We start from the raw sequence: 19083 nt of genomic DNA on the forward strand, positions 1-19083 counted from the left end.
GCACGCACAGGTCAAAATGCACAGCAGGCGTACAGGCCAAGCAAATGCTTAATTTAGGATAAATTTATAGGCACTCCAAATCTTATTTTTCTAACCTTATACTTTCTGACACGCTCTAGATTTTGACTTGACTGAATATTTTACCTGGTCTGCATTTTAGCACCTTTATATCTATCATGCACAACTGCTCTGCTGTTTGGGTCCTACAAGTGAAAGTAACTCGAGAATTTCCAGGGAGGGACTTAGAGACCTGGGACCTGCAGCTGCATTGGCTAACAAGCAAACTCTTTTCAGTTACACTGTATTCTATTTTAAGGAGGCCTGGTTGCTTAGGTGGTTCAGTGTTGGGCTGTTAACTACAAGGCATCCGTTGAAATCATCATTCTTTCTGAGGGAGAGAGATGATGTCTGTCCCATCCGGTGTGGTTGTTATGAGTCAAAAACAACCCCGTGGCAGTGGGTTTAGTGGGGTGTTTTGGTTCCTACTTTCCTCAGTCTCTGTTAGAGGGGTGATCGATGCCTGCTTTCCCAGCAGCTTACACCCTTTAATAGTCAACTTTCTGAAACAACTGTGGTGTGTATACATGTGTACACACCTGTCTCACCCCCATTCACTCTTCCATTGGATTGTCTAAGTAGTCGATCATTTGTCAAAGTGTGCTCTGTAGATCTTGGCTTTAGAGTACCTAAAATCTGTGTCTTATTTCCTCCAGATACCAAATATCTGCATATCGAATCCGTTGTTTTGTCAGGAGGTGAATTTATGGTTTGAGCTCTGTGGGGGAACAACTTTATGTAGGTGAACAATTCTTTGAAAGTTGCTTGGAAAACAAGGTGTTTCAATACTACAAAGTGGAGTTTTCAGAAAAGATCACTTGATTCTCTGTCTCTTGATCATTTATAAAAAATGATGGTAAAACTCAATCATAAGTGTTCCAAAAAAATAAGAGGGGATTTGGTAAACCACTACCATATACCTATTAACAGTATTATATGTATATGCAAACTGAAGCTCAAAATTAAACAAACAACCTGCGCACAAACACAAAGCCAGTAATTATTATTTAAACTGAGGAATATTGACTCAATCAGACTGAGTAATACAAGGGGGCTTTATGATGTTCATGGGGTGGGGGTGAGGGGGAATCCCATTATATTTGTATTCCGTTTTCCCGTGAAATTGTTGAAGCCCCTTCATCTATTGTATTTTTATGCTCGGTGGTCATGGTACCCAAGACAGTTTTAATAAGAAAGAAGAGATGGTGGATGTCAGAGTTTGGGGTTGATATTTGTTCTTTGTGGCATATCTGTATACAATAATTAGTTCATTACTTGTTTGTGGTAGAATTTACTGCCGTAATATCTAAACACTCAGATGGTACATGGACTATAATATTCTAAGACAATTGTAATTTTTCTCTCCCATCATTGTAAGTCATTAGGTAAAGGAAAGAAATGGAAAGGCTGTAGTTTATATTGATTTAAGTACCTTTCTTATATACTCTTTTTACAGGATCAAGAGAGACATTTCCACAAATCAAAAATGACGTTCTCAATCACAAGCCAGTACTTAGTACTGTTCATCTTTCTCAATGTAAGTACAGTATAACTAGTCAAAGTTACACTACTCAGGAATGTTGACATAGAAATGTTTTGAGTATGACTGAATCAGCATTTTTAAGGGTAAACAATGTTCTCCCAACATCGTGCTCTAATTAATACCATAACGAATCGGCCCTTTACATCGACACTAGTGTAGAGCGGTGCTGTGCTGTCATTTCCTCAGGAATCTGAGTTATGTTTGCTTTAAAAAATTCATTTGAGATACCATCATCATATTATCTTGGAAATTAGCATTAAAAGCTAATACCCTAGAATGAAATTAATAGTAGATTAGGCATAGATTTGAAGCACAGTGCTGGCCTGCTATCTTTTTAAATCATCTGGACCCCAATAATCTGGTCATTTGTTTTAAACATATTATCCATCAAAAACGGATGGAGAAGTTTCAAGTCTTTACATACCAGTGGGATTCCTTTTCATCTTTTTAAGTTGTGTCTACCTTTATATAATTTTGTATTATTTTACTCCTAAAGGAGTTTGCAAGTAGAGTGTATTTATTTCTGTCAACTGTATCAGCCCACCCATTCCATCAACCTGAGAACTCCTGAAGGAGACTAGAGAGTGATGATTTTATATAAATCAGCTGGAGACTCTTCATCTTTACTCTCTATACCACATCAGAGTAGCTCTTGCCCGTGAACGTTAGCTGGGCAGTGAAGATCGTGTGTATCTGATCCTGAACACCGACCCAAGAAAAGCTCGACCACATTTCCAGAATTCCCTTGCTCACTCGTGTGTGTGGATAAGCTTCTTGTCTTCACAATCACCAGGGGACAATACTAATAGTCTGTGAATCTTAATACAAATCTCATGTTCAAGTTAAATTGTATACGTTGATACAATCTTTTGTGGATATTGGATGGTGAATATTGTTGTTTTTAGTATATGAAACGGTCATATTATTTAAACAATGATCTATGTCTTTAGAAAAATTGTGATAAATTTGCTACAGGTAATCAGGCATTTGGATAAATAGATGGAAGATGGATAGATAGAGATAGATAAATAGATAAACTATCCCAATGTATAGGTTATATTAGTAAGAAACTAGGAAAATTCTATCCTTAATGCTTAAACATGAAGTAGACCGGGAGAATACTCAGATTACTATGACTCATCTAGCAACCGAAATTCCAATTTCTCATTCCTTCAGTATTGAAATAGTCTCTAGTTAACCAGGGTCTACAAAAAGTTTTACTGGAATCTATTCACCACTAAGAATGATAAGCTTGATGCTACTACCGTCTACGTGAAGAATGGCTCATCTTAATCACATGAATTAGTCCACTTCACTGAGATTAAAACAGCATTAAACCAAACAGCACTTTAATTTAAAATGCAAGACAAAGTTCTTCCACTTGATACTTTTGTACAGATTGTTTTTTCAAGGTCTCTATTAAATTCCAAGTTCAAGATAATTTCTTAATTGGTTATCCAATCCATTTAATAACAGAATTATGAATGTTGATATTAGAGGGAAAAAAGCCAAGTCTAAGCAAAACAGTCCCTACTGTGTAAAATATGCAATATAAATGATAGGTAGACTTACATGTGACATCAGGTATTATTTTCCGATTTGATTTGCCTATAAAGAATATTAATCATGTATTCCATTAGAAATTGGGAAGGGGATAATAAAACCTTTTGAAGGTTTGTGTTACACTTCTTTTGTATTTGATTGGTCTACATTTGTATCAGTGTGTTTTGGGTTCTGACTAGCTATCATGTAATCATCAAAGCAGTTCAAAATCACCAGGTGTTCTTCGGGAGAAAGTTGAGGCTTTTCACTCCCCTGAAATTTAGTCTTGAGAATCTGCGGAGGCAGTACCATGTCTTATGGGGTCGCTATGAGTCAGAACTTACTTGATGGCAGGGAAGTGAAAGTTTCACAGGGTGATTCTCATAGCAACTGAGGCGTCTGGAAACCAAGGCAAAAGAACTGACTCTAAAATAAGTGTCAAATCAAGCGATGGCACCATGAGGGTCACCTCTCTTATTTTGGTGACAGGATCGAAGTCTTAAAGACCCACCTTTGTACAAATATAGACTAATAGAATACAAAAGAAGCTTAACATTAAAACGTTTTACAAGTTTAATTAACCAATTTCTAAATGGAATATATGATTGATTATTTTTTTAACATTCATAATGTCTTGTGTCAGGAATTAGTATATTATTGATCTTCCGGCGAGACTGAGCTTGAAGAGGGCAGAGCCTTAGCTGTGTTATTCAGCACCTATTTGATCCTGAGCATCTAGTGCCGTTTCAGGCTCATTAAGATCAACACGTGTTTTCTGACGGATTGATCTCAAAAGTGAGGAAGGGATCACCCAACCCAAAAAAAAAAAAAATTGTTTAGCCACGTTGGTTAAAGATTTGCTCAATTTTACTCACCTTTGTGGAATCTGCAATTTCTCTGGTCACAATAATTCAAGAAGCTTTAAATTACAAATAACCCAACTATTTTAAGGGCAGCACGCACTTCATTCTCACTAAGAATCCATCAAGAGAGTAATGTCATAAACATTTTATTCTCTCTCTCTCTCTTCTCTCTCTGTCTCTCTTCTCTCTCTCTTCTCTTTCTGTCTCTCTTCTCTCTCTTCTCTCTCTTCTTTCTCTCCTCTCTCTCTCTCTCTCTCTCTCTCTCTCTCTCTCTCTCTCTCTCTCTCTCTCTCTCTCCCTCTCTCTCCCTCTCTCCCCCTCTCCCTCTCCTTCTCCCTCTCCCTCTCCTGGCCTCTTTGCCAGGTCTTTCGATTCAGATGTGTTGCTGTCACTTCCAATACAAGTCCCCACTGGAGCTTGCCTGCTTTCCAATAAGGTCCCCATTTCAAGTCATATATATCTTCTGGAAAATATATGTATTTGACTAAAAGATCTAGGGTGTTATTTGACCTCATCTTCTCTCCAGTCTTTAGACTCACGTGTGCCCTCACAATTTTATTACTTGAGAAGGTGCTAAGAGTTGCTCTTTCTTGTTCCATAGAAGCTGGTCTAGCCCAATCCTTTAACTCCTGGACTGGCCTCCTCAGCTCTAACTGGTGAACACCTGAAACCTGTCAAAATGATTGTGCCTGAACTCTTCTTTCACAATCATCTCTGATGAAAACTGCAAAAACATTCCCTTATTATCATATTTTAATAACATTGGCGAAAAAGCATTAAATCTCTCCTGTCATCGGTACTTTGTATCTGCTTATCTTCACAATATCCAATGAGGATAAATTTTATGATTACTATCCCCATGCTACAAATGAAAACACTTTGATTTCTGGCTTGCTCAAAGTAAGAAAAAATGTTTTCACTTTTTGTGCGGCTTTCAGTCTTGTACGACCTGATCTTCCCTGACTTCCTTAATTATGTGTCCTCAAGTCAGAACGGTTCCTCAAGTCAGAATGGTTCCTCAAGTCAGAGGCTCCTCAAGTCAGAACGGTTCTTTCTGTTTCCTGCACGCATTTCCCAGCTCTGGATGCGTGTGCATTCTCTCCTTCCATATAGAAGTCTCCTCTCCTGCGTCCAAACACCCCGCACGCTCACAGTCCAATTACAGTCGGATCTGGTGGCTGTAACCATCCTTGACTGTCCTCTCCAGTGTCGCTCTCCACTTTGAATTTGAATTTTGTGTGTGTGCTACAGTTTAGCTTTGAGTGACATGCTGTTTCATAAGACATGGATGCCCAATCTATATATAATAACAGACATTTATACATTATGGCTTCACCACGAATAGCATGGGGCACAACATAATAAGGCTAAGTTGTGTATGAGAGGCTGTCGGAGACATAGGCGAGTACCTAACATTACACATGCCACTAATCCACTTGATAAAACATCCGTAACATAAGCAGAATGATGTCAAACCAAGATGCTTCCTAAATGTTCATGAAGACAGCAGACTGTATCAAAGTCTTCAGAAGAAGAATAGCCAGTTCAGTTAGAAGTTTCAGGGCTTCTTCAACAAAAATCTCTAAGACAGAAGAGGAAGATTAAGAGCCACAGATTCAAACACCATTAACAACAGAAGTTACAACCACGAAAGAAATGGAAACCTCTTTAAACTATTTTTAAATGACCAAATGTAAGACCGTAATCTTTCAAACACAAACTTTGATAAATAAAGACTTTTGATGGTCATGGGGATTAATTGACTGTAAAAACAATATAATTTGCTACCTAAAATACAAATCCATGAAAGAAATATTTAAGATTTAAGTTGATGCTCAGTTGAATATGAATTAACCTGGTATAGGTCATATGCTGAAAAATAAATTTAAAGAGATTAAGGCCAATTATAGAAAAAGAGATTTTTTTCTTTTTGATGGAATATATGGAGTAAATTTCTGGCAGTGTGAAAGCACAAATAAAAATTAGTAGAAATAATCCAATAAAAGCTTATTTATTTCACTAATATCCCTATTTTTAATATCATGATTCATGATACTTACAAGTCCCAAAAATTTTAAGTTGATATAATTGTAGCATTTTTTTGAAAATCAGGTTATTTGCTTTGTTTACTTCTAAACTTTATAGTGATAATAAAATTTAAATAATTCTAGATGATAAAGAGGTGCATAGCTGTGTAGGATCTTTCTTTGCATTTTCAGTAATACCTGAAAACCAATACAAATATAAAGTTTATAGATGAAACATAAAAGCGTTCTTTAATTATAACAAAAATATTGTAACTCCAGACTGTGAATACTTGTTGCTTGTAGAAAAAAAACCTTTCAAACGTTTTAATTATCTTTCATTTTATGCTCTCCTATCTCTTCTCTCTATATGTAACTAATTTTTTGTTTTATGCAGTACCCAACACCAACTCTTCCTTCCAATGACACCACTACCACTCCCATCACCATGGATAATGAGGAAATTCTGTATTTTGACGAAGAGCTGACAGTGTCGGAGGCAGAGTCCCAGTGCTATGAGCGAATGCGACTTCAACCCCTCTTCGAAGGAGAGGGTAAGAGAAGGATGTATGTGATCATGTGTCTCAAACATCATCAAAGACTCATTTTATCCCAGTGGGTAAATACATATGTGTTGAGTGGCTCTAATTTAGTTGAATATGTCATCAGTCTTCGTAGTAGATTTCCCATTATGCTGTGTTCCGTTCACTCAGCAGACATGCCTCTTTCTTCACTCAAATTCACCCAACTGCTCTTGACCTAAATGCCTGTTCTCGGGACAAAGTTAGTACAGTAAATACCCACACCTAGCAGGTGGAATGACACTGGTCTAAATGAGGCCAAAAGAGAATGAGGAAGCGAAAACAAAAGAGAATGAGTGGTTCAAACCTTTTCTATGGGTTGCAAGCTCACACTCTCTCCCCTTTTGTGGCCCCTCTCCAAGGGAAAGCCTGGTGCTGATTGTTGATAATGGGACTGTGTGTGTGTGTGTGTTGGGGGTGGGGGTGGGGGGAGGGCAGGGGTAGATATCCTGCAGGAACTGCCAGACTCACCAACCTGAATCCAATTTCATGGCTTCGTATTTTAAGGAAGGAAGAAATTTCAGGAGTTAGAAGCTAATAAGCATAACGGAAAATCCCTCTGATTGAGAACCAATTTATATCTCATAGTCATGTTGTCACAATTAAACAAGAAAGGAAAAGGCGTTCTTCTCCTGGTCGACCTAGGGTTCCACCTAGTTGAACCTACACTTGCCCTGTGCATTGCCGTTAAAGCTGCATGGCTTCTTTCTAATGACCAGGTCCGTATTGCAACCGCACCTGGGACGGATGGATGTGCTGGGATGACACCCCCGCTGGTGCTGTGGCATACCAGTTCTGTCCGGATTATTTTCCAGACTTTGATCCAACAGGTAGAGTATTTGTTGTAATTCTATATTTTGCTATGAAGCTTTTAGCATTCTCATAATTATGTGCAAAGTTATATGTGAGCTATAACTACTTAATCCTATTCTGCAATACTTAGCCTATGGGTCTGAAAAGAGGTTGAAATATTTCTCAGTACAACTATTAAACACTATCTTAATTTTTAAAGTCGCATGTCCGTCATACACACTGATTCTGAAATTCTAGTTTGTAAGATTAACTTTTCTAACACTCTGTGAAAGGCTTGATTCTTCTTTCCCCCGTTTGTCTTGTCTCAACTGTGCTGACATACAGCTAGTTGGTGCAGAGTTTATTTACACTAAAGTGGCATAACATGCACAGTGGAAATGTTCATAACATTTTGAAGTATATAACAATCAATGTTTTGGGGGAAATAACTCAGAAAACATGAATTCTAGGCACTATTCAGACTGCTCTTCCGAAAGCAAGTTTTGAAAATATACTTCGGTAAAAAAACTAATACTGTTTTAATAGGTCACAATAAACCCAGCACTGTCTCATACAGCACGAGCAGTTAATAAATATATTGAGTAAATAAATGACACCAAATCAGCTTTAGTAATAAAAGTAACATTGGGATGTTCTCTACTGAAAATCACTTTACTCTTCAAAACATTTTACTACATATTATTCCATTTTCTATGTATACACTAATTGACCAATACAGCAAAACCAAGCATGTTTCCTGAGGCCTCACCTACCCCGCGTCCATCCCTTTCCTACAGAAAGTGTTTAAGGGACCAGAAGCTCAATTTGAGCAAGCTGCCCCGGGATTGGGGAGATGTGGTCAAGAGCCCAGTTTTCTTTCTCTGTTGCTAAGCGTCAGCCCCAAAGTGGGCCCCTTTGTTCAAATCTTCTTTAATTCCCAATCGTCGTTCCCGTCGTGTCATATCCTCACCTGTGCCTGCACCTTCATGCCAAGTCTCACATCTTGGAACAATTGTCACAAGAAATGAGACTAACTCTCAAAAAACCCAAACACACGCAAATCAAATTCATTCCAACTCGTCATACCTCCATGGGCCGAGCAGCACTGTCCCTCGTGGGTTTGTTAGACCCGCTCTTTATAGGAACAGAAAACATCATCTTTTCCAGACAGTGTTTAACAATCATCTGGATCTGACCCCTGCCCTTTCTAATCACAAGATGTCGGTGGAAACTTAACTTTGCTGAGCCTCAGTTTCTTAATATATGAAATAGGAAGGCCAATACATCACTCGGAGTCATTATTAACCTTAAAGGAAATAACTCTACATGGAGTCTGGTCTGTAGCCAAGGTGGAAAGCATTGGCATGCCAACCCAACAGAGTCAGCAATGACAGTAACTGGCTCCACAGAGATTACTATCTAAGAGATGTTGAAGAAAGTAAATAGGGAAGACTATGTTATAAATGTGTGGGATGGAAAAAGATGATTCAAATGGAATCATTTGCAAAGCCAGAAAAAAAATTTACTTCGTCCATCCCTTAATTTTGGACTTAATTGTTCTATGGGATTTAACCAGGTGAAAATGCCGTAGTTGGCCATTTTGCCCCACGAAACCGCAGCTTCATGTCATCAATTTAATTTTTTTAAAATCTTGGGTATAAAGGAAGAAAGCTATAGTCTTGATCTTGCTGAGTTTCCAGCTATAACCAGAACTTAATGCATTTGCTGAAAATATGAGATAGAGTATTGGCAGCCCTGTGGAGGCGACGGGCCTGGGTTTAAATCTGGCTTAAGCAGTATCAGTTCATTTTCCAAACTCAGTCACCTCTCACACTTTCTGTGGTCTCCTTTGCAAAATGAAAATAGTAATGCTTTGCCGAGGATGAAATCATGCTTTCCTGAGGATGAAATATTTAAATATCTTCTATCTAATCAATGATGCATGCGTGTTTCTATTGACATATTAACATTTAACTTTGGCAGCATGATTCACCCGTTGGAATGACTGTCAGGCTTTAATTTGCTGTTTTTGTTCTTAGGATTTTATGATGTGGGAATAACATATGCTTCGTTAACAGAAAAGGTTACAAAGTACTGTGATGAGAATGGAGTTTGGTTCAAGCACCCTGACGACAACCAGACGTGGTCCAACTACTCCCAGTGCGGCGCTGCCACCCCAGAAAGGAAGAACGTAGGTTGCATCTTTAGTGCCAATGTTGGGTTGGAATGCCTTTCTTTGTGACCCACAAGGGATGTTTGACTATCAGACACCTGCGTACGAGCCCCCAGACTGTACGGAAGGCACCTGTGAGTCTGAGACTGTAAGTCCTGAGACTCCATGAAGTGAGCTGAGAGGAATGAACGTTTTCGCTTCTTAGCCTCCGTGGGAAGGGAGCTCCATCCATTACAATAAGGAACCAGCCCTTAAAGAAAGTGCTTGGTGCCCAGTAGAAAGCTGATGATAGAACATCTATCCGGCCCGCCGGTTGTTTTTGCCCCGTTTGTTTTTTACCCCAAAATAAGATAGGTGTAGTGTGCATAGGAATTTGTTCATAGATTTATTTTTTAAACTCTAGTTCTGCCCTCCAACGGGTCTGAGGGACAGTGAACTGGCCCGTTTAAAAAGTCAGAGGACCCCCTGCCCTAGGGTGTCAGGATATTAGGGAATAACTAAAGCATTAACTATCTTGGTTATTATTTTCATGGGGTTTTTTTTCCTAAAAGAAGAACCATTTGTTGATTTACACTGATATTTAAAAGCAGGGTTTTCTCTGTGCTACAATTACTTCTATATCACTGTGTGTTTAACGGGTCTCGTTGTTATTAACGTTGTTCCAGAATGCATATGTTCTGTATTACCTGGCGATTGTGGGTCACTCTATGTCCATCATCAGCTTGGTGATTTCTCTGGCGATTTTCATGTTCTTCAAGTAAGTATCCTTTGGACTTTCTTCTTTAAGGGACTAAAATAAGTGGTCAACTCTGCAGTTGTTTGTGTAGGGGTCTGCTGCTCATCACAAGAGACCTGCAACATTGGAAAGCATGAAGCAGCCAGAAAAATAAATGAGTTAAAATATGCCTTTTAATTCTAGCGTTGAGAAAATGGAATGGGTCAATATAATTTTGTTCCTTCAGATGCCCTGTTTTAGAAATGTCTATAGTCTTTACACTAACTTAGGTCGAAAACAAAAAGTTGAAAAACTTTTTGGAATAAGTTATGTTAATTGTCTTGACAATTGCCTCCCCATGGGACTCCTCAGCTAACAATCTATGGGCTAAGAGGTGAAGACTTTGCCCCATATGTAAGAAAGGAAATCCAACTGGAGTGTCATCCTCTGCAGACTCTAATTCAAATGACACCTGTCCTCGGCCTTCAGGTGTTCACTAGTATGCTAGAAGGCAAACCTGTACTTAAATACTCAGGAACCATTTGGACATCTTAAAGAATCTGGTCATCCGTAGGTGATTGTTAAATAAATTTTCCAATAGTGTGAATTTAAGTGAGAACATCTTTATATATAATTTCACTGTGACAACCATAGTAAAAATAAAGTTCCAATAAAATGCTCTTAACCTGACTTTTTAATATTTCTATAAATGGAGATTTAAAAGAAGCCACATGTACAGTCTTTATAGATATATATTCCAGTTCAGGAAATGCATTAGAAACAAAATTAAAATGGAAATTAAATGATGCCTGTAGAAAGCGCCTGGATTAGTGCCTGACATAGACTAAGGGATATGTAATTTCTTATTTCATTATTGTTGGTGCTATTGATACCCTTATTGCTACAGTTACCATTATTGGTTAATCAACATCACTGTTGTATGGGCAGCAATGGTGGTAGCCATGGTATTATTCAAAGATAAAGTGACGTGCTATACTAGACCCAGGCTACAAATAAAGTCACGGGGACCGTCCCTTGCAAGCTCCTCGATCCGCTCCTAATTTTTGTCCATATCGTGGTCAAGATCCTCATACTGGCTGAGCAATATAACTAACTGAATGACAACTTCTTGTTGATGGAATAGCAAATAATAACATAACTAGACAATTAGCTCTTTCCGAAAAGGTTTAGCAGAAGAAAGACTGGTAAATAGGATAACTAGACGTAAGGGATTAATTACTACAATCAGAGTAAGAATATTTTCAATTATGGTGATCAGAATTCAACAGAGTAGGCATATAACATGATTAATCTTAGAATATCTGATCATTTCTCAGCTACTTCACCATGGTGAATAAATGCATCATTTTAGCGCTCATACAAATTTGATTAAAAAGTCGTCACTCACAGTCTATTCTTTAACTTTTTATAAGATAACCATACAAAATTGGAAAGGAATTGGCCTTTTGAATTGACATGCCAGTAATAAATGTACTCAGAACTTTAAGGGAAAAAGATGGTCAAGCGGGCATTTCTAGTTCTTTATTTCTCCAGTCACTTAAATAAGTGCCAGGTGTGATTGTCAAATCAGCTAAGAAGATAAAAATGTTATTCTAATAACTTTTCTACATTAAAGCATTGAAGATGGGTATTTCAAAGTTCAGCACATGGGCAATTGAAATGGGACCCCAAACCAAGTGATCTTAACAAACCCCTTGAGAGACCATGGGGACCCTAAGAAACACCTGATCTTGTCTGCTCTCTCTCAACCACAAAAAGCCCTAACTAGCAGTACTTTGAAGCTGGGTAGGGACCTCTTCTTTTTGTAGAATCTAAATCAATGAGTGGGGAGACGAAAGCTCAACTCCCAGCTCTACAAAGCAAACCCAACAAGAGAAAAATGGAATATGAAAAGCGCAAAGCCAAGATGCTAAATGTTCAGATCCCAAAGAAGGCATGTCTGATATTTATGTGCGTTCTCGATCATACCGTAAGTCAACCCCAATGAAAAGTATCGAGTACATTATTTCCTGAAAATTAGGGTACATTGTGGTGATGCCCAACTCTTCCTAATGCACTGAACTAATGAATTATAATTTGTTGTCTTAGTTGGGATACATTGTTGAGTGTTCATATTGTACCTTTTTTATACGATTGTATTTTGGAAATATAAAGGTGATCATGAAAAATGGCAGTTCTGATTGCTCGGTGAATTTTCTTAATTAGAAACATTTTTCCAGAATATTTTTCCAAACATTCAGCATCACATTTAATTGTTTTTACCGTACATTATGATTTATGCACTTACATGGAATCATCTATGTAGTGTTTCCTGGGCAAAAAAGTAATCATAACCTTCTGGCTTAATCATAGAGTCCCAAGGTTGAGTTATTTCTGGGGGGGGTGTGAATAATTTTATAAAATTTGCCTGAAACCAAAATACAAAGTTACACTCAGTTCCACTATTCAGAGCCCAAACGCCATTAAGAATCACCCCACTGAAATCTCTATAAAGAGCCATCAAAGCTTCAGAAATGGTTTTGACTGGTTCAATAAAAGATTACCCTGTGCAGATGTCCCACTCGAACCAGTAGGCAGAGATCAAAAGGTCTGCAGAAGAAGGTAAGGGCACTGGGTACAGGGAAGGTGGCAGATTTGCCAATACTTGTTGAGATGTTGTTTACTCAAGAAGGGGTCATTATCACCGACCTCTAATCTTAATGCTATTTCATGTTTACCTGAAAGCGTAGGTAGGAGGGCATAAAGTCGTAAACTAAATAAGCAGCATTCTCCGTGTGCTATTGGAAAATAAGTGTCTGTAAAGTCATAACGAATGCAAAGGAACATTGAGCTTCCATGCCTTCTTCATCCCCAAGGTGGGAGGGAGGGGCCGCGGGGAGGGAACCGGTGACTTACATCTTAGAGAAGACGATGATAAAGGTGTTTGCTGTGCCCAAATTGGCAGGGCTCACGACCATATAGGATGATGTGCTCATTACGCTTGCGCAAATGATGTGCTGTCCTTCCCCACGGGTCTAGGCCAGGCTAAAGTCAATAACGAAGTCACAGCGATGGGCCTCACACGGGGAATTATGAAGTATTCTATGATTATAAGGAAGGTGGCAGGTTACAGGCTCCACAGCGTTGCCTTCGCCAGCTGTGATTTTGAAGGGCTTATGCTCACTATTGTAAATAAATGAATTTTTATATAAAATTGTTCTAATGATTACAATTGTAACCCCACTTTAGCACTACACAGTAAAACCTGAAAAAGCCAGAACCTGTAGAAGGTGGAAATGTTTCAGAGGGGAAAATTCAAGTATTTCCCACTAAGAGAGTGCAATGGAAAAGTGGTACAATTGCACCTTGTCGAGGGCAGAAAACTTGCCAGGTTGAAAATAAACAAGGAAACAAGGCAGCACCGTAGAGTTCTGGTTCTGTTTAATAAAAACAATGAACAGAACTAAATAAAAACCCTGATTGCTTCAAGTCGATCCTGACACATAGCAATCTTATAGGACACAGTAGATCTGCCCCATAGGGTTTTCAAGACCACAAATCTTTGTGGAAGCAGACAGCTGCAGTGGCTAGTGGATCCAACCCCACTGACCTGTCGGTTCATGGCTGAGTGCTTAATTGATGCACCACCAGGACTCCTGACAACAATTACACTTGGTGCATGTTACACACTTCTGTACGGACAAAGCAGCATATATCAGTGTGTGTGTGTGTGTGTGCGCGTGTGCGTGCGTGCACGCGCGCGCGCATGTGCATGAAGACTCCTCAAAACCCCACTGTTATGCCACCTCCCAGAGATGAAGGTCCGCTCTCTAGCCTTGCTCAGTCAGTGGGGAATCTTAAAGCATCACTCACAAACTATTCATCAGCACTTAACACTTTCTGAAAAATTGGAAGCTATAACTTTGATAATCAATATAGGCTATGACACCTGCATTCATTACTTGACATTAACCCTTTGACAGCTAGTGGGCAACTTGCTTTGCTTCGATTTTGAAATAGAGGAAAACATGGTAAACACAGAAAATGTGTGTACTTTTTTCCCCCCTAGAATTTCCTTTTCAAAAGTTCTGGAATTTTGACATTATTTTGAAGTGTCTTCTGGGGTGTGTGTGTGTGTGTGTGTGTGTGTGTGTGTGTGTGTGTGTGTGTACACGTGTGAAGTAGTTCTAATTTGTCATTAGACAATTTAGACATTTCCCGGATATTGTAAGTTTTCATTTAGTGATGGCTACTCTAAGTGTTATATAACTTAATCAAATAGAGTGCATTCAGGTTTCTTGTTCCCCTACAATTCCAATTCCACTACAACCATGTTGCAGGATATTTCCAGTTACAGCAAAAAGTGAGATTGGCTATTCAAAATAGTGTGCATTTATTTGAGAATCTGCATAAATACATTCATGAGAAAGAATGAAACTTTCCAATAAATGGATTAGTACCCTAAAGATTGGAAATGTCAGTGCCAAGAAGCAGCAGCCTTCGATAGGTCATCCAGGATCCAGACCTCAACCAAACCTCACCAGGTCTCTACTAAGCCTGCTTAGAATTCTCTGCCTGTGTCTGAGCTCCACCATCAGGACGCTGTGAAGAAAGGAACCACAAGTTGGTACCATTGGAATCTGAGAACTAAGACATTAGAGAGAGAGTAGAAAGGCACCCTGTGTACAAGACGGGTCAAGGAGACGGGTTGACTACTTTGCCAGCACAGCCTGGGTGCTGACTTCGTACTTTGGTACCCCATCATGCCATGCAATTTCCGCATTATACCAATCAACTGTGGACTTTCCTTCGAACTATATTGAAAAGCCGAATGACTTCTTGTAAGAATCCTGCTCTTAATTAATTTCATGGCATTTGTTATAATTAAAAGTGGGCTTATCACTCACTCTTTCAACTCTCGTAAAAAGTCACCCTGAGGACTGAACATTTTGAGCTGCCGTGGTGGGAAACTGCTTTTAAAACTATTTTTAACACTGGGGCAGAAAAGTAGACATGGATCTAAGAGATCGGCGCAGCCTCACTTAACATCTTTGTGGCCTGTCGTCTGTTGCTAGAGGAGATATTTAAAATAATACCAATGTGAGATTTTCTGTAGCATCTCATCACTGCTTATCCTGTTATGATTTTGTTTGGTTTTGCTTTCCTTTTTACCAGGAGCCTCAGCTGCCAGCGGGTTACCCTGCACAAGAACATGTTTCTGGCCTACCTTATGAATTCCATCATCATCCTTGTCCACCTCGTTGAAGTCGTGCCCAGTGGAGAGTTGGCCAAAAAGAACCTGGTAATGCACGCTTTTTTGTTGATTCTGTTGCAAGGGACGCAGTGGCTTCAGACAGGGAACATGGTATCATTCAGCAGAAGCAGCAGTTAATGTGTGTACTTCTAGTTACTTTCAGAGTTGGGCTTTTCTTTTACTTAGCAAGATATACGATTGCTATGTAGTTCTTAGAACTGTTACTTGCTAAAGATAGAGAATCGTTTAGTGATATCCATAAACAAATGATAGGGCGAGTCATAATATTTATGGTTAATCAATAGTGTATGAACATCTATGGTAAGAGTCCTTAACATGAATTATGAAAATAGACCATATGAGGTACCATGGCAGTGTTTCCCAGTAGCCCCAGTGGGCTCCAGGGATGCCAGGGTTAGCCAGTCACCTCATCTGTCTTAGTGAAGTACCAGCTGTCATGTTCTATGTCTGCATGACATGAAATCGATTTAGACTCACATAGAGAATATGAATATAGTATCTCTGTCTTTTTAAAATATATATTTCCATTTGCAAAAATCTAGAACTGATGTTTTGAGAATGATGAGGGCAATGAATGTACAGATGTGCTTTACACAATCCCATCCCTGTGACGAACTCCCTAGGGCTCTGTACTTGGCTTTCCTAATAAGTCTTTATGGACTTGGATGTTGGACTTTATGGCAATGCTGTGTGTTCACCATCCCATAGGATACTGTAGGGACAGACATGTCTAAGCGCTGCCCATGAGTCCGCCCAGCCCTGCCTTGCTGATTCCCCTGCTGCTGAAGATCCTTGAATCAAGTACGTAGGGGCTGAGGGAGCTGGCTCTGCTACCAGGCAGCTGATTTCCCAGGAGAATCTGAGTGTGAGTTTCAGGGAGCCATGGAAATTACTAGGACCTCTGCTTCTGGGTATGGAGGAGGAGGAGTTGCTCCCCCCACACTTTAGACATTTGGAAAGTGACCTGAGTGTGAAAAACAGGAAGGAAGCTAATCTCCCTGCCATGACTAGCACTCAGTTCTCACAATCAATATAGTCTAACCTAATAAAGTTTTTAGCTGTGAAAGAGCCCACTTCCTAGGAGACAGAGTATAGAATACGTGAAAGGATTTGTTCCGTCAACCAAGTGTGATGATTGAACACGCAAAACTCCAATTCTATTCCTTGAGCTGAACTGAATTTCTGCCATTGTGGCCCCTCGCTTTGTGACATTTCCTTTACAATCCCCAGGAATGTGTCAATCCTCACATGCAAAAAGCTCCCTGTGCCTCACACCCAGACAGGGGAGGGTCAAGCGGAAGTTTGCCTGTTTCAAAGAGGATTCGCTGGCCCATGGAAGAGCAAAGCTGTGGGTGTCATGTTCTGTCTGCAAGAGAAGTTTCCTCCGAAGTGGAACAAAATGAGAATCAATCACCAACGACAAGTCATCTCTGGTGGCAAGAAGAGACCCTAGTTATGGATTGGACTATTAACTGCAAGGTCAGAAGTTTGAACCCACCAGTTGCTCTGAAGGAGAAACAGGAGGCTTTCTGCTCCCGTGAAAATATACAGGCTCGGAACTCCACAGAGGCAGTTCCGCTGTGTTCTCAGGGGCCGCTGCGAGGCGGGCTTGACAGGAGGGCAGGGAGAGTTTGTAATGTGATGGTAAAACGACCGGTCCCAGTGTGAGCATGTGCGGTGCATGCCTCCGCATGTCCAGCTGTCTGTTTCTTCTGAGAAACAGTCTTGAGGCGTCCCTGGATGGTGTTGAACTACTAAACAAAAGGTGGGCAGTTCCCTCCACCAGAGGAGCCTCGGAAGACAGGTCTCCCAGAAGGTCCCAGCCCTGAAGACCATGGAGCAGGTCGAGTCCACACACCCGGGTCAGAATCAACTCAGCAGCCACTAACAAGCGTGCACCCTTCACAAGCCCCCGTTCCATCAGAGCAAGCTTGGAAGCGGGTGCCTCTCAGCAAACCCACGCCCACAGTACAGACCCAACCCAGACCCCGAAACACTAAACGATAGCCCATTATTTTCCATGGTGGCGCATATCTTTCACTCCGCGGAAAGAAATGGAGTCGTTGTTTGGAGTCATTGTTCTCTGTCTTCCTCTCCTGGAGTCTTCATTTCCCGATGTGATGTTTATTACATCCGTTTGGGCCTCTGCTTGCTTATACCACCAACGTAAATGCTCTTCTCCTCACGTGAAATTCGTCAGAGGAAGAGTGGCAAGAACTTGCCGCCGCACGTGGTTTCTACGTTAGTCTTCCTTGAAACTGCGCGTTTGCGCGCTCCGCGAGAGACATTGGCGCCATCATTTGCATGTGTGTCACCTTGAAAAATTATATTTTGTCATAAATGCATTCACAGATGCCAAATTTGTCGATTATATTTCCCCTAAAAAAAGATTAGTAGAGGATAGTCAAAACTATAAGATCAAGGATTAAAACAAAAGAATTATCCCTATTGTATATTTTAATATAAAAGGGAGAAGCCAGTACTAGTAAAGAAGGGTTAACCACTAATTCTATGCAGTGTTCTCCATCTCTAAATAAACAGAAACTATTACATCAAGGTTGAGGACCAATGTCAACACATCAAATTTCGTGCCAGATCATATTTGAAGGAGTTTCAAAAAGCTCACAAAATTAATAGACTTATCCCAAGAATTTTGAATCCCCCTCGTATCCCCTAGCTTTACTTTAAATGAATGCTTTGAAGGATTGATTTACCTTGAAAATGTTACATTAAGGTTCATTAGAAAACAATAGCTTAAGGTTCATCTTAGGCAAGAAAAGTAGAGACAAGAAGAAAAATCACAATGAAAAACAGCAGTAGGAATTGTGGAGGCAGAGGAAATTATTGGATATTGTCGATCTACAAATGTGTATTGAAATTAGAAATATTTTGAAAAGCATACTAACAGTGCTAAGTTAAAGAAACACATATTCATCAGTACTTCATCTATACGTGATTCAGGCATTGGCTTTTTTAAAAAATAACAATGCATGATTATTAAAGACTCTCTCTCCCTTAAACAAATTAAAAACATATTTATGGGTTGCTCTTCTCACGCTGACCCAATACTTACATCACTAAATCAGCAGAGAGAAGCTACATCACCCACATATGGTTGTGCTTCTTCCTTAATAGTTTATTTTATTCCACTAAAAGCAAAAGAAAGCACGGTGTCCCCTGTCCTCATGGGGGCACCCCTGAGTTTCTGGTCTTTTTACCCTTCCCCATCAAAATCATCAAAATATAGTCTCCTTCCTTGGCAGCTTATGATTCGGCAGACACACTTTTGTACATCCACAGATGAGCATCTTGGACCTTCAGATTCTTTTTTTAAAAGTGAAACTCAAAATAACTGATGGGATAAATCAGGGCTGAGGAGAGCCTTAGTTAATTGAGTGATGTGAAAATGTTCCATTGTGATTCACGTTACTTGAACGATTTATTTCCACAATCTCTAAATGTTTCATTTTCTGGTTCTCTCTGTTCGTCGTGATCTTCCTGAAGAGATCGGGAGGTAG

General features: G+C 39.7%; 1 protein-coding gene across 1 annotated transcript in view; it reads left to right on the forward strand.

Annotated features, from left to right (window-relative positions):
- Nucleotides 1-1543: 1543 nt before the first annotated feature.
- CALCR (calcitonin receptor) overlaps nt 1544-19083 on the forward strand; it is a 34597-nt gene continuing 17057 nt past the window's right edge. The window contains exons 1-6 of the mRNA XM_075557350.1: nt 1544-1594; nt 6427-6583; nt 7330-7440; nt 9481-9593; nt 10241-10332; nt 15466-15592. Coding sequence (XP_075413465.1) covers nt 1544-1594; nt 6427-6583; nt 7330-7440; nt 9481-9593; nt 10241-10332; nt 15466-15592 — 651 coding nt within the window. The remainder of the gene's footprint in view (nt 1595-6426; nt 6584-7329; nt 7441-9480; nt 9594-10240; nt 10333-15465; nt 15593-19083) is intronic.

Source organism: Tenrec ecaudatus, chromosome 9 (genome assembly GCF_050624435.1).
Source record: "Tenrec ecaudatus isolate mTenEca1 chromosome 9, mTenEca1.hap1, whole genome shotgun sequence".
Classification (NCBI taxonomy): Eukaryota; Metazoa; Chordata; class Mammalia; order Afrosoricida; family Tenrecidae; genus Tenrec; species Tenrec ecaudatus.